The sequence below is a fragment of the Nuphar pumila genome, chromosome 6 (assembly GCF_984573655.1).
Source record: "Nuphar pumila chromosome 6, dmNupPumi1.hap1.1, whole genome shotgun sequence".
In the NCBI taxonomy this organism is placed as follows: domain Eukaryota; kingdom Viridiplantae; phylum Streptophyta; class Magnoliopsida; order Nymphaeales; family Nymphaeaceae; genus Nuphar; species Nuphar pumila.
This window is the reverse complement of record NC_143254.1, coordinates 16,420,431-16,436,484: the sequence shown is the minus strand read 5'-3', so window position 1 is coordinate 16,436,484 and position 16,054 is coordinate 16,420,431. Positions and strand designations below refer to the sequence as shown.

General features: G+C 37.0%; 1 protein-coding gene across 2 annotated transcripts; it reads left to right on the top strand.

Moving 5' to 3' along the window:
- Positions 1-320: 320 nt before the first annotated feature.
- Positions 321-15,157, top strand: LOC149834112 (phosphoethanolamine N-methyltransferase 3-like). 2 transcript variants are annotated; one of them, XM_090009978.1, is made up of 12 exons: positions 541-689; positions 974-1,086; positions 1,635-1,772; positions 1,859-1,996; positions 10,565-10,708; positions 11,199-11,309; positions 11,408-11,549; positions 13,306-13,586; positions 14,179-14,340; positions 14,446-14,499; positions 14,597-14,671; positions 14,756-15,157. In XM_090009978.1, the coding sequence occupies exons 1-12, from the start codon at positions 677-679 to the stop codon at positions 14,849-14,851; spliced, it is 1,467 nt and encodes a 488-aa protein (XP_089866104.1). In that variant the 5' UTR covers positions 541-676; the 3' UTR covers positions 14,852-15,157. The 2 variants fall into 2 exon arrangements, with proteins under 2 accessions (XP_089866105.1, XP_089866104.1); XM_090009979.1 differs by lacking the exon at positions 10,565-10,708 and having other exon boundaries at positions 321-689.
- Positions 15,158-16,054: the final 897 nt, after the last annotated feature.

The window sequence follows — 16,054 nt, the reverse complement described above, 5'->3', positions numbered from 1 at the left end:
AAAACACAAATTTTTGTATTTTGAAATCACCACCGTCCATGAAAAAATGATGACGTCATCACTTTTAGTGGGCTCCACTGCCTGCACAATGGATGGTGGTAATCTGAAAACAATGTGTTTTTTTTGTCAAGTCATGAAGGCCGGGCCCCACACAGACTCCCTTCCATCCAGTGGAGGACACGGGGACAACGATAACGTGGGCCCCACAGTCCAGTGGCAGGCGATCCACGTTGTTTGTCAAGTTGTCTACGTGGCTTGATTCTATTGGATGGTCATTGGGTCCCTCTTTCCCACCGCTTCGCGGCTTCCGTTTCGTTTCTACGGTGAAGAAGGCCAAAAGTTTCGCTGTCTCCCTCTCTAAGATCTCTCACAGAGGAGAGAAAGAGAGACAGAATCTCGGCTACGGCGTTGGCTTCCTCCTCGCTTTTGTATAAAGGGAAATGCAGCAGAGAGGGAGGACGTTCAACTGTAGATCCAGAACCTTCTCCAGATCCCGACTCGCCATTGAGGGCTGTTAGCACCCGAACCCAAACGAAGAAGAAGAAGAGAAGATTATAGTTCCTTCTTTTCCTACCTCACTCTTTGCTTTTCAAGCGGCGGCCGGTGCTCCTCTCCGGATTTTTCTGAAAGTTTCCCCATCATTCACGTCTTCCGATCGTCGGCATTCCCGTTAAGAATGGCCGCAACAGGTAGTTTTGATCGTGCCGCAGCTCAGTTCCTGTTTCTCCTGATCACTTTGCCCTTTCCGTTCTAATTCTAGGTTTTTTCCTTAATTCTAGGTTCTAATTGTGTGCATTTTCTTGTTTAGTTGCTTGACCGTGGCTTTATAGTGTTCTGAGTGCGATCAATTGTGTGCATTTGCTTGTTTAGTTGCATGATTGATTGCTTTATAGTGTCCTGAGTACGATGAAGTGTGTGCATTTGCATTTTCAGTTGCTTGATTGGCTTTCTTTTGTTTTCCTCTTGCGTTTAGGCGAAAGAGAGGTTCAGAAGAGTTATTGGACCGAGCACTCGGTGGATCTAACGGTCGAGGCGATGATGCTCGACTCCAAGGCGGCAGATCTTGACAAAGAAGAACGGCCTGAGGTCTTCCTTTCCGCTTATTGCTTCTTCTGGATTTTCTTTCTTATATCTCAATATTCATACTGCTGTCTCCAGTTTGATGGATCTGGTGGCTATTTTCTGATTTCGGACGTTGAATTTGACTTGATTTTATAAGAACCTGATAGTACATTCTTCATTTTCAACTGTTTTAAATACTACTGAACAGTTTATGTGATCATAATCATAAAAAATGCAGAAGAAAAATGGAAAAGAGGAGAAAAGGAACATAATACTAAGAAAATTGGTTTAATGTCTTGCATGCACATTGATTTGAAGTATTAAAGTGTATGGCGTATCTATGCATCTCCTAGTAGATGGTTGTGAACAATCAAGCCTTCTTTTGCAATTCATTGTTAAATATCCCATACTGAACTAGGCCGATGCATGCATCACAAATTCTCAAAAATATAGGGAAATCACTCCAGAATGATTTGAACGTGTACTTTTTTCCCCTTTCCATCATGCTTTGTGCATTTGAGTTTTTACTTTTTTTATTTATCTCATAGATGCTCAAGTTCTTCTCTATTCAGGTGTTATCCCTTCTTCCAAATTTTGAGCAAAAGGCTGTTCTTGAGCTAGGGGCGGGTATCGGTCGCTTCACAGGCGAATTAGCAAAGGTGGCTGGATCAGTTACAGCATTAGACTTTATTGAGAGCGTAATTAAGAAGGTACATCATTTTTAATCATATCATTTCTCTTTGAATTTTTCTAGATTTCATAGAAATAAATTGTTTTTGGAATTGCTGTTTTGCAGAATGAAAGTGTTAATGGGAATTTTAAGAATGTAAAGTTTATGTGTGCTGATGTCGCATCTCCGAAGCTCCAGTTTGCACCTGAATCATTTGACTTGATTTTTTCAAACTGGCTCCTTATGTATCTATCAGATGAAGAGGTATTCAATGATTTTTTTTTCATTTATGATTAACACTTGCATGAAAATTTTTTATCTGCATTTCATTGGACCGTAAAAATCTTTTTAAATGTGCAAAAGCTTTATCAAACTAAGATTAATTTATTTTGGAATGGGATGCTTCTTGAAAAGGAGTGTGTACACACGACTGGGTTTGGATCTTATCCAAACCCAATCTGAGTTCATCCAACTAGCACTCTAATTAGCACATGTTCATTAAAGTCACTAATGGCATTTTGTAATTTACATTTCTTGTATGATGGGTATTTTCGTACCCTAGTAATTGTAACAACATGTATTTAACGTGAAGCCCAATACCAATGATTTCTATCATGGTATCAGAGCTACAGATTCAAGCTTAAGGATCTTATTCCTTCATCCGGTAAAGTCTCTTCCCACTCACTTGCCTTTGAATCATCTCTCCTACTTGTTTCTCTGCATATTTCTGTTTCACTGTTTGTTGAACAACCTTCTTTCATTAGCCTACCTGTTTCTTTCTCTACATATTTCTGTTTCACTTCATCCTACATATTTTACTGTTTCCTCTCTATTTTCTTCACGTTATCATATTTCACTGTTATCATATTTGCCTTTGAATCATCCGGCATATTTTTGTCTCCCTTTTGACTTGTCACTGCACGTGATCTTATATGTTAACAACACAAATACTCACGCAAGATCAGATTCACATCATTTGATCTTTGCGTGAATAGGGTCACGTTAAATATTTTTTCTTTTACAAGTTGATTGCATATCAGATTCAGATCTTGCTGTCCTGATTAACTAATATTACATTAGTTGATCTTTCTCTATCTTCTTCTTTGTTTCACACTGTCTGTTTCTATCCCAGAGTTATAAATCCATATTCCCTCATATTTTGAAATTACACACGTTAATTTTAAAGTAACGTGTCTCTTTGATGAAACTCTAATTCAGAACAGTTTCTTGGTAAATAGTTCTGGTTTTCTACTTCAGTTTTATCATTCAAAAAGGCTTGCAGCAGAATTTCTGATATTAAGTTTCTATTCTGATTTTCATTAGATCTCAACTGCAATTGGGTCTTTGTCGTAAAGTCATTTTCTTAATTCTTATCTCTTCTTATATTTTTGGTTTCGATAGAATATGGACTCATTTCCTCACTCTCAGTCTGGTCTTTCCTCAAACTTTCTTAGTTAACTCGTGCCTAAGAAACTCAACAATTCCAATTTTCTAACTTGGAAGCGACAAATCATTCCATTCATAAGAAGTCAGGACCTTTCTGGACATCTGGATGGCTTTGTTCCTGTTCCTCCAGAGTTCGTATCACAAGAAGCAAAGAATGGTGAGGGAGATCCTTCTATTACCTATGTCAGAAATCCAGAATATGTATCCTAGATGAAGCGAAATCAAGCGTTGGTTACCTACATCACTTCTACATTATCACAGGAAGTGCTTGTGGCAATTCCAGATGACTGCTCTGCAATGCAATTATGGCATCGATTGGTTCAGACATATTCTCAAGTTTCTCAGGCCAGAATATTATTTTTGAAGAAAGAATTTCAAATGTTAAGAAAGGACTCCATGACCATCATGGAGTACTTGAACAAAATGAAGACCATTACAGATCAGCTGGCCATCGTGGGATGTGCAGTTAGTGACAAAGATATGGTGCAACAGACTTTGAGTGGGCTGGGATCGGATTATCATATGATGGTTACTTCCTTATTGTGTTTGTCAGAGTTACTTGCTTTTGAAGATCTTCGTGCCAAACTTTTGCAGTATGAGATGACCCTAAAGGGATTTTCTGAAGATACTCATTCTCAAGGTGGAGCACACACTGTTCTTGCCACATGAGTTGCATATGGGCGAGGACGTGGTACATATAGTTTTCGAGATAGAGGGAGTCAAGAAAGAAATGGACAAGGAAGTCATGGAATATTACCTACACCTAATATTCATCCCAGTGGGCAAAGGCAAAGACCAATATCGACATGTTTTCTATGCAATAAAAGGGGGCATATCAAAGCAAATTGTTGGTTCAATCCTCAAAATAAAGGTAAACGGCCAGAGACAAGCAAGGGGCCAGATAAATTGAAGAACAGTGATAAAGTGAAGGAGTTGTTACTCTCTGCTTTAGCTGAATTGAACTTAAAGCAAAATGATCAGGGCACTTGGTATGTTGATTCTGGTGCAGCCACTCATGTCACTGGTGATGTTGGTAAGCTCCTAACTTGTGTTCCCTATGCTGGTAAAAATAGTATAGTCACTGGAGATGGGTCTCACCATTGTATTTCCCACATTGGAAACTCTGTCATACCTATGTCTACTTCTTCCCTTGCTCTTTCAAATGTCATTTATGCTCTGAATATCAAGAAAAATATTGTTTCTGTCTCTAAGCTTGTTGATGACATCACTATCTTAGTTGAGTTTACTCCTTTTTCTGTTCGTGTCAAGGATCTCCACACGAGGGAAACGTTCGTTGAAGGAAAGCGACAAGGGAATATGTACGTGTTTCAAGAGAATCCTTCCACTTCGAAGCTCACATCATCATCTTCTTCAGCTTCTTCTAAAAATGTTTTTAGCCTTTCTGAGTGTAATAAGCCAAATCTTTGGCATGGTCGTTTGGGTCATTGTAGTAGTCGTTTTATTGAGAAGCTTGTTTCTAGCAGTCTTATTCCCAAGTCAAGTCTAAATTTAAATGTTGATGATAAGAAATGCTCTAGTTGTCTTCAATGTAAGAGTCATGTCCTTCCATTTCATTCTATTAATAAAAGAGCTTCAAAGCCTTTTGAAATTATTTGTTCTGATGTTTGGGGTCCGGCTCCAGTTCCCTCCATGTCTGGCATCAGGTATTACCTCATTTTTGTTGATAGCTATTCTCGGTATACATGGATCTTCTTTATGAAATGTAAGTCTGAAACATTCAAGTTATTTCAGAATTTTCATTCCTTTGTTCAAAATCAATTCTCTGATAATATCCTTTGTTTCCAATGTGATGGAGGGGGTGAATTCTCCTCAAATGACTTTATTAAATTTCTCCAGACAAACGGAATACGTAGGCAGGTGTCTTGTCCTCATACACCTCAACAGAATGAGATTGTTGAACGCAAGCATCACCATATTGTCGAGAGTGCCATGAGCATAATGCATGATAGTAACCTTCCAGTTACCTTCTGGGCAGAGGCCTTTCATTCAACCGTTCATATCATAAATCGATTGCCCATGAATATCTTGGAAAACAAATCACCCTACCTTTCCTTACATGGTGTTCATCCAAATTATCATGATTTGCGAGTATTCGGGTGTGTATGTTATGTTCATGTTGACAGTTCAATGCGACATAAGTTTCAGGATAAGGCCTTGAAGTTTTGTGGGGTATGCTGATGATTATAAAGGGTACAGATGCTATGATCCCGTGGGCAAGCATATCAAAATATCCAGGAATGTTGTATTTGATGAATTGAATTTTGATCACAAGGTTGACAACCTTCCTGAAATTGAAGTTTATCACCCCTGGTTGAACTCTGACCTCTTCTCTAGTGTTAATGATGTTTGTCCTTCATAATGTAATAAAAGAGATGAGAGAAACATGTCTGATGATGTACAGACGACTCAGGAAAGTGTCATTTCCGATCCACTCTTGCCTCCCGAAAGGTATAAAGGCATTGTTTACTCTCGACGTGAGAAGGGGATTCTTCCTAAATCTAATCAAGAGATGAATTCTTCTTCTGCTCCCAGAAGATCCACTCGACCATGACATCCTATTGATAGATGGGTAAGTTATGAGAATTTCACTATGGATTTTCAACTCTTCTTAACCTCTCTAGGTAAGGAAGATCAGCCCACAACTTTCTATCAAGCAGCAAATTCTAAGCGATGGATTGAAGCTATGAATGGAGAAATGGAGGCTCTTCATGAATGTGTCACTTGGGAGATTGTTCCCAGACCACATGATCGAAATGTAGTTGGGTCCAAGTGGGTGTACAAAATAAAGTATATGCCGGATGGTACTATTGAGCGATATAAGGCTAGGCTAGTTGCCAAGGGATTCACCCAGGAGCAAGGACAAGATTACGATGAGACCTTCAGTCCGGTTGTGAAAATGGGTACTATTCGAATCATACTATCATTGGCTATTGAACATCAGTGGATTATCAGTCAACTGGATGTAAAAAATGCATTTTTACATGGAACTCTAAAGGAAGAAGTGTACATGGAACAACCCACTGGGTATGCAGAAAGGGAACTCCAGAGAATATGTGTGTCGATTAAAGAGAGCTATATATGGTTTGAAGCAAGCCTCTCGATCTTGGTTTGACAGTTTTTCTCTTGAAATAGAGAAATGTGGTTTTAGTCGTTCGCTTCTTGATCATTCACTTTTCATATTCAAATGTAACGACACAATTACCTTATTATTGATATATGTAGATGACATAATCATTACAGGTAGCTCTGCTGAACACATTGAGCAGGTCAAAGAACTTCTGAACCACAGGTTCAAGATGAAAGACCTTGGTAAACTATGATATTTTCTTGGAGTAGAAGTTGACAAAACTATTGAAGGCATGACACTTACCCAACATAAGTATACCATTGATGTTCTCAGCAAAGCATGTATGAAAGATTGCAAGCCTCTAAGCACACCCAGTGTACTTCATCAGAAACTCAGTTCTAGAGATGGCGATTTGTATGAGGATCCTACAGGATATCGCAGGATAGTGGGGATGCTTCAATATCTCACTTTTACTCGCCCTGATATTGTCTATTCAGTCAATCAGGTATCTCAGTTTATGCATGAACCGCGTATTGGACATATGGAAGTTGTTAAACGCATTCTTCGATATTTGAAGGGAACTATTGGAGATGGTCTTTTGTACAGAAAGAGTATGAATGAACATCATATGCATGAACTTCTTGTTTACACAGATGCAGACTGGGCAGGAGATCCATATGAGCGTAGGTCAGTGTCACGATATTGTATTTTCGTTGGCCTAAATCTTGTATCTTGGAGCAGTAGAAAACAAAGGGCTATTGCCAGATCAAGCACAGAAGCTGCATACAGATCAATGGCAGCTGCTACAGCTGAAGTAACATGGATTAGACATTTGTTGATAGAAGTAGGAGAATCAATATCTAAATGTATTCTCCTATGTGACAATCAAAGTGCCATTAACATGTCATTCAATCCTATCTACCAGAGTCGTGCCAAGCATATTGAAATTGATCAACATTTTGTAAGACAGAAAGTCCAAGAGAAGGAAATTGAACCAGAATTTGTTCGGACTACTGATCAAGTTGCTGACTTGTTTACCAAGGCTTATCAAGGACCGATTCTGGATGTTGAAAGGCAAGTTGTTCATGGTTCAAAACCATGTACAACTTGAGGGAGGATGAAAAGGAGTGTGTACACACGACTTATCCAAACCCAATCTGAGTTCATCCAACTAGCACTCTAATTAGCACATGTTCATTAAAGTCACTAATGGCATTTTGTAATTTACATTTCTTGTATGATGGGTATTTTCGTACCCTAGTAATTGTAACAGCATGTATTTAACGTGAAGCCCAATACCACAGTCGTGTGATTCATTTTGGGGAAAATCCTGCAGCTTTCTCTTCTCTCTCTCCCATTCGGCTGCTCGTGTATGAAACAGGGAACCACGATTTCTATCACTTCTGACTTCAGCTATAGATTAAATAGCAAGGAATGGATCTGCTAATTATATAGAGCCTGGGCAAGAAAATGCTTTCTTTGTCATATATACAGCTCTTTTATTTATATATTTGTTCTGTTAGAAATCTGATCAAACTGTCTTTCAAATGATTCAGAATGTTATGTGTTCATGTTTCTTGCATTTTGTTCTGTGAAATGTCAAGCTAGTTACAGGTGCCCCATAACCAGGTTGTTGGGATATTCTTTTCAATTGTTTAAAAGTGCAATATGATGTTCTTTCCTAGAAGAGCGTTAAGTTTGACATGGTTTGATTCCATTTTTTCTCTAGACCTAAATACTTATTTGAAGATAGAACATTTCTGTAATTATCTTTTATTAAACTGTATGAAACAAGAAAGTTGAACTGATAATTAAGTGAAAACAGATAGGTTAACCATACCTTTTAACTTCCTCTCTGTATATGTGTCTGTGCATATGCAAACAAACACGCACCCTATCCTGGAAAATAAAATGATTAATGACATGCTTCTTCTACAAAATTTCATGGTTATGATCTAGCATACTAAGTAATGAGAAACCACTAAAAGCGTACCACAAGCCATTCCCTTGCTTTGATGCCTCATGCCAATCTTGGTTCTTGCTAATATAGGTTATGCCTATGGATGGTTTGAGCCCTGAAAATGTGGACAGACTTGGAAAAGCGCATTTGGGGAACAAATGAAGCAACCGTTGTATGCTATAACTGGAAGACTGCATGTATTTCTAATGGGTGTCTTGCTTTAGCTTGATGATTTTCTGTGGTGATGCAAGACTGTGGAATACCTGGCATGACAATGGAGCCGATGCACTAAAATTTCATGTTAGCAATAAAGAAATGATAATATACTAAATTTTGAAAAATAAAAAGGAAAATTTTGGGAAAATAATCACGTCATGAAGTCTAATGGATTAGTAACATTTTTTTACTATGGCATTGAGCAAAAATAAATCCTTAGAATGTGAATAGCTAGGGTTTATCCTGATGCTATCAATGTCATTTGAAACTAGCAGCTGAATAAGCCAGTAAAGAAAAACATAGTTTTTTATCTCCATAAAAGTTTTCAGTTTCTGGAGATTCCTCTGGCATCATTTACTGCACAAATAATCTGCTGGAATGTTTAGCATGCAGTAAAAAATCTACATAGTTGGCGCTGCCTGAACCATCACAAAAATATGTTCTTAGATAATAGATACTACTATTAGTTTTAGATGCTAATCAAACTAAATTATGCACCAGAAGCGATGACCTGTATGTCTGACCATTTGCAGCATCTTTGTTCTATCTTGACTTGAAATGTTTTGTTAGTTGTTAAACACAAAATATGTTGTCTTAAGATGCTAACTTTTGGTTGGATCATTACAACAGATGTAGACTCTTTCTTTGTTTTCTCGCCCTTGCCAACTAAGCAGAAAATTCTTGCTGGAAGTTGTGTAGGTGGATTAGTCAATTTCTTCATCCTTCTAGATAACCATATATTTACCCTGCCTAATTTTAGGCAGACGTATGCAGATAGGCCTTGTAGTCACCTATATCGCTAGGGCTGGTAAAGGAGCCAAGCTTGGGCTTTTCAGGGACAGCTCGTTAAAGGTACACCCCTGCTCGGGCTCGTCTCGTAAGCTCGTCACGAGCCAAAGCTTATTATGAATGGAGTTTTGTTGACAATAGCACCGGATCTCACCACATCATGAGAACCAAATCAGATCCAAAGAGGACCGATCTAAGGATTGATGAATCAAATGAGGCAAGTAGGAATGGCGCCAAAGGGATAAATCCTACCAAGATTGGAGATCTTCTTGATAAGATCACAGATGTAAACTGTTTCTATATTCATCCCTTAAGTCAAGGAGATGATTATGAGAATGTATCGATATAATGCTATAGTGGGAACTCCATCTATCGATGAACAAGATAGTGGATTGATTTACTGTGGATGTAGGTCTCTGACCGAACCACGTTAACTTGATTATCTCCTTCTGTCTTCCTATCTCGTTTAGGTGTTATGAGCCAATCACAAGTTGGTTGGTTTTGTAAAAAAAGTTATTCTTTAAGTTTTCTTTTAAAGCTTGATAATATATAAATATATAAACTATATGTATAATACATAATATATATAATACACATATACAATATATGGTATGTAAAATATAATATGTAAAAGGAGCCGAGTCCAGCCGAGCTTGCCATCTTCATGCTTGGCTCATTTATCTAAGCAAGCTAGCTCATGCTCGCTGAGCTCAATTTCTGAGCTAAGCCAAACTTCTCACCAGCCGAGCCAAGCCAAGTCGAACGACAAGCTGCCCGTCTCGTTTCCCAGCCCTATATAGAGCATATTTTACTTTATTCGCATTGATAATGACTGTCAAAAACACTTCCAAGTTACAATTATGAAGTTAGGTATAGAAGGATAGGTACATGAAGAAGCTTTCATTTTCATTTGCACTATTACGTTCGGATCTTTAGCAGAATCAGTCAACCTTTATGAACTGTTGGAAGTTCTTTAAATTAGTTTAAGATTTTGGAGGGTTTTATGAATTTTAAAGCATCTAACTTCAGATTTATTGAACTTGCAAGCTTGTAAACAAAAAAAAAATCAAACTAAAAGTCTAGTGATTCGCAGCCCTTTAAAGTAATATAACCCTTTATGCCATCCTATTCAGTTTTTACTAAATTGATGCAAAAGAATTATAGAAATGCTAGATGTTGAAAAATCTGATGAGTGCAAACTAAAAATCTTCTAGTGGGCTTAAAAATCAAATTTCTATCTACATATGTGCCATCTGTTTCATTGATCCTGGATGTATAAGTTGTATTTCATTTGTAGACCATCAGTTTAGTTGATTTTTTTTCGTTACTGCAGGTTGAGAACTTGGCAAAAAGAATGATTGAATGGGTTAAAGTTGGTGGCTATATTTTCTTCAGAGAGTCATGCTTTCATCAATCAGGAGATTCTAAACGAAAATCCAACCCAACACATTATAGAGAGCCACGATTTTACACAAAGGTCTGTTGTCTGTGACTCATTTTTGGCATTTGTGTTAAATGCTGAAAAAGTTTTTTATGCTTTTGCATGAGAAATTCATGTAAAGATGCTATGGTAATTGTTTGTTATTAATCATAGAAATGAAATTGCTGCTAGACATTTTTTGACAGTTTTGGACTTACATGATCTAAGAAGAAGTTCGGTGTGAAGTTTGCTGTGTTTTTGCTTTTGTTTCATCTTTTTTTTTGACATTTTAGGTAACATAACAAGAAATTTGTTGCTGTATTCTGTTATATCTACAATTCTTTTTTGTAAATTAGGATGAGGAATTACTATTTCAAAATTCGACTGCTATTCCTGTGTTTTACATATAGCTGGATATTACATGATCTCTTTGGGGCTTATGCTACATTAATTTTGCAATTGACATAGGTGTATGTGTTTCTTATGTTTATTGGGTCTTCTGCTGGTTAACATGCAATAAAACTTACAATTAACACTGATTAAACAGCTTTTCAAAGAATGCCACTGGCATGATGGTGGTGGAAGCTCCTTTGAGTTCTTCCTCCTCAGCTTCAAATGTATCAGTGCATATGTACGGAACAAGAAGAACCAGAATCAGGTCATACTCTTTAACTGATTTGCTTTTAGAGTAGTTACATTAACCCTGAACTGGAGATTAACAACTGCTTTTTATAAATGGGAATTTAAACCATGCAGATTTGCTGGATCTGGCAGAAGGTTAGATCAACTGAGGATAAGGATTTTCAGCGATTTTTAGATAATGTGCAGTATAACTATAACGGCATATTGCGATATGAGCGTGTTTTTGGGGAAGGTTTTGTGAGCACAGGAGGACTGGGTAAGTAGACCTTTCAATGTAATTTAATTGGTATGTTATATAACTTGAATAATTTTGCTTTTCAAATGTGAGTTCCCCATCAATGAACACTTTGTAATTTCTGAAATCTTCAGAATTGGGATATTCTTGATTGTTTACAATGTGGTACTTCTAAATGAAAATTGCTGGTACTTGCTGGTGCTGGTGCTGCATGCTTCAAGGTGCTGCCACATATTATAGATTTTTACATTTTTTTCGTTACATTTTAGTAGGTCTCTCCATTTGCAGTATGTGCGCATGCGGAGTACATGACCCAACCTCATCCTTGCACCTTTCTCTTGGAAAACAACTGTATCATCCACCATACCTATGAGACATCTGTTCAAGTTTCTACAGTTAATTACTTTCTCTGCAGCAAAAGTTTATCTTAATAACTTTATGAAAAATATTTAGCAGTGATTCTGCATAAGAATCTTGACCAAAGTGTATCTGACTTGATTTTTATTGTCAGTCAAAATGGAATCTTTTAGAAACTTAAAGAAGGATAATAAATATAAGGGTAGGCAGAAGCAGCAAAAGAATAAGGCAAGAAAAAAATTCTCCAAGAACCCTAAACATCTTTCTTTTTTATCATGACTCTAAATTGCTAAAACAATGTTAGAGAAAGATGAAGCAGCTATTACAAAGAAAATAGATTACAAGAATATGTTGTATATAAGGGGTTCTTCTGGAAGGTAAAAGAAGATTGGGATTATATGTGCACTGGAGGCTACTATCTGAGCTTCATCTCCCTCAATTGCATACTAGAATGGCTGACCTATACACAAGAGAAGGCTTTAATATGACAAATTGTTGTTGTAGGACTAAGTTGATAACAATAAACACATAAAAGAACCAATACTGTGGTTAATGTCCTTGCAAGTGTTCTGATTCTACCTAAATGATTCCTTATTGCTTCTCCAACTGCTTTCCTACTCAATTTAATTTTATTCAGATGTTGCTGCTCATGTTTCCCAAGTGCTTCTGCATGCCTCCTTGAATAAAGGGAAAGAATTCAGGTGTCATTTGAGGGTTGTTTGGTAGCATGAGGAATTACCTGGGTTTTATGTGGCCCCTTGCAAGATCCTTGTTGCCGCTAAAAACCATATCTATTCCCTAGATAGTTTTCCTCAAAACTCCTCTTCCAACCCCACCTCCTAAAATGCAGCAAAAATAGTCAGATCTTTCACCTCCCAAACTTTTTCCCAGACTTCTTTTTCCTGCATCATGGATTTCTCCTTAATGCTAGGACTTCTCTTCCTCCATCAGTTTTATATTCCTCATACAAGTAAAATTTTCATTCTACCTCTAATAATCCAACCGCTATGCTTAGATGCTTCCCCGTTTCATTTAATATTTCATAAACCTTGCTTCTTGTTCACCATGTTTGGCACACTAATGGTTTTTTTTAGGTATGCCATAGATTTTAGACTTTTCATATTTACTTTTTAACTTTCCTAAAGGAGTCATTTAGTTGGATGCTAAATGTCTCTGATGGGGTTAGTTACCACATATTAGAACTGTTGCTTCTATTGCAGAATGCTGCTTTTGTTGGCTATTTTATCTGAAAACTGTCTGTAACATGCCCCTGCTATCACTTCACCATAGTCTTGCAAGAAACAAAGTCATTTATAACTTACTCCATAATGTAGTTGTGCATCTTCAGTGTATGCTTCTGTTTTCTTCTGTAACCTGTTATGAGCTGTCTCTGAAAAGTTTTTATTTCTTTTACCAACAGAGACCACAAAGGAGTTTGTCTCAAAATTGGACCTAAAGCCTGGACAGAAAGTTCTTGATGTGGGTTGTGGCATAGGTGGAGGTGACTTTTATATGGCAGAGAACTATGACGTAGAAGTGGTGGGTATTGATCTTTCCATAAATATGGTATCCTTCGCTCTTGAGCATGCAATAGGCTGGAAGTGCAGTGTGGAATTTGAAGTGGTTGACTGCACAAAGAAGGCATATCTTGATGGCACATTTGATGTGATATACAGCCGAGATACAATTCTCCACATACAGGCATATCTCTGAGCCTAAAATTTATTTCTTTACTTTTTCTGGGCCAAAATAGGTTTTTCATCTTGCTTTCATTTTCCATCCCTATATGCTGTTCTTTAGGTTTAGTTCAGATCTTCTTGGAGATACCATGAGTTTTTATCTGCATATGCATTTTCTCTGCATGCTTCAGTGTATTTGATTTACATTGCAATATTGGATCAATATCTTTGCACATGCATGCATGAATGAACTAGTATATCATGCCCTAGCGTAGCCTGTTTTTTATTTGTGTGCTTGTTGGAGTGAAGCGGTGAAGGTATATGGATGCATGGTTATTAATTTGTTTGATCCTGGTTGTGGCTGTCTTAATGAGCTTTCATATTAACATGGAACCTGCATTTACCTGTTCATTTGTTGAGTGGCCATGCCTTTACCAGGATCCAACATGCTAACTACTTAAATTGTTTTTGCATAATTTGTATGGCTTCTTAAAATCGAACCAATAGTTCATGATATTCCTCAGCGGAATGCTTTGAAATTTGGTGTAGCTGCTACTTCAACCAGGTTATGAGTGATCATCTGATTCAAATGAGATGGGTGTGTTTATCCACAGGATAAGCCTGCACTTTTTCGAAAAATTTTCAAGTGGTTGAAGCCAGGTGGAAAGGTTCTAATCACTGATTACTGCAAAAGCCCTAAAGAACCATCACCAGAATTCAAGGAGTATATTAAGCAACGTGGATATGATTTACATGATGTAGAGGCTTATGGCCAGGTTATTGACATTCTAAATCATGATTCTCCTTTTGTTTCCTTTATTTTCTCTCTTATTGGTTTTATCTATGATTACCTAGAACTCCATTATCTTTGTCCACTACAGATGCTGAAGGATGCCGGCTTTGTTGATGTTTTGGCAGAAGATAGGACAGATCAGGTCTGTGAGAAAAAATTAGCTTCGATTAATATTTTTTCTAGTCATGACATTTCCATTGGTTTTGCCTGCTAAAAGAGTTTGATTTTGCATGGTGCAGTTTATTAAAGTGTTACAGAAGGAGTTGGAGGCTGTTGAGAAAGACAAGGATAACTTCATCCATGACTTTTCAGTGGTGGGTCACACTTTCCTTTCTGCCTGTTTAAAATCAACTTGTGCTTATTTTTTCCTCACAGATTTTATGTTATCAAATGCTCAGGAAGATTATCATGATATAGTTGATGGGTGGAAGAAGAAGCTAACGAGGAGCTCCTCTGGTGAGCAGAGGTGGGGCCTTTTTATTGCAAAGAAATGAATCAAAAGCCGAGTTATTCGAGCTTCTAGCAGCCGATATCATGGTTGCTGTTTTAAAGCGCAGTTGAACTTTGAGCTGTAAACTAGTTGGATTTGACTGTGTGCATCACAAAAATATGTCATTTGTGATGACAAATAATTGTAGTTTTGGTTTTGGCAACTCTGCTCTTATTGTGTTTAGTTTATAATCATGTACTTGGTTTACTTATATCTTGTTGTGTTTGACATTTACCTATCACCTATTTAAATATAAGGGGATGGCTTCTGAAAATTTTACATAGTTTTGAAATTAAATACTTGGTTTACTGAGAAAGATGGATTAATTCATTCACTTGCTGAAGCATCTACCGAGTCCTACAAGTCTGGAATTGCCTGGTACTTGCCGAGCACTGCATAATGTTTCACCATTTCTATCGGATCCCTATAGCTCAGTGAGTACTTTCATAGTTCTTGTCCAGTCAGGTCCTGGTGGCTTGCAAAACAAAGCCCCACAGGGGTGTCTGCTGTGGTTTCTTGAGTTGCTATTCTTCAAGCATTTGAAACTATGATTTCAATGGTTTAACAGGCTCATATTGTCCTAATGTTTGACAAATAGGCTTTATATGATAGTTTAGTTTTATGATCTTTATAGATTAGAACTTAAGAGATGAAGATTGATGATTGGCATGTACGACATTGGTTAAATGTAATGTTTTCAGTTATCGTGAACTCTTAATAGTTTAGTTATGACTTATGACATTTTAATATGACTTAGATGTAAATTCAATATTGTTATAAACATGCATATTCCATAATATGAAACATCTACACCTCATAATTCCTACGTACATCATTCAAGCTGTGCACACGTAATTCAAAACATGTATTTGTAGTATCAAATATATATATATATATATATATATATATATATATATATATATATATATATATTATTCTTCCTAAAACATCCAATGCATACAAACATCATATATTTTACTCATAAAATTCAACCCATGCCAACATATATAGTTTATTTATAAAATCCAATGCATGCAAACATATATATTTTAGTTACAAAATTGAACACATGTGATATATTTTATTCGTAAAATCCAACACATGCAAACATATATTTTTTTGTTATAAAATCCAATGCGTGCCAACATCATATTAGACTTTAAAATTGGTAAAACAAATGCCTATAAGTGCTCTCACAATGCTTCCC

Coding starts and splice junctions, on each gene's coding strand:
- LOC149834112 (XM_090009978.1), top strand. Junction 11,550..13,305: donor TGTGAGCACAGGAGGACTGG/GTAAGTAGACCT, acceptor TTTTACCAACAG/AGACCACAAAGGAGTTTGTC. Junction 13,587..14,178: donor ATACAATTCTCCACATACAG/GCATATCTCTGA, acceptor GTTTATCCACAG/GATAAGCCTGCACTTTTTCG.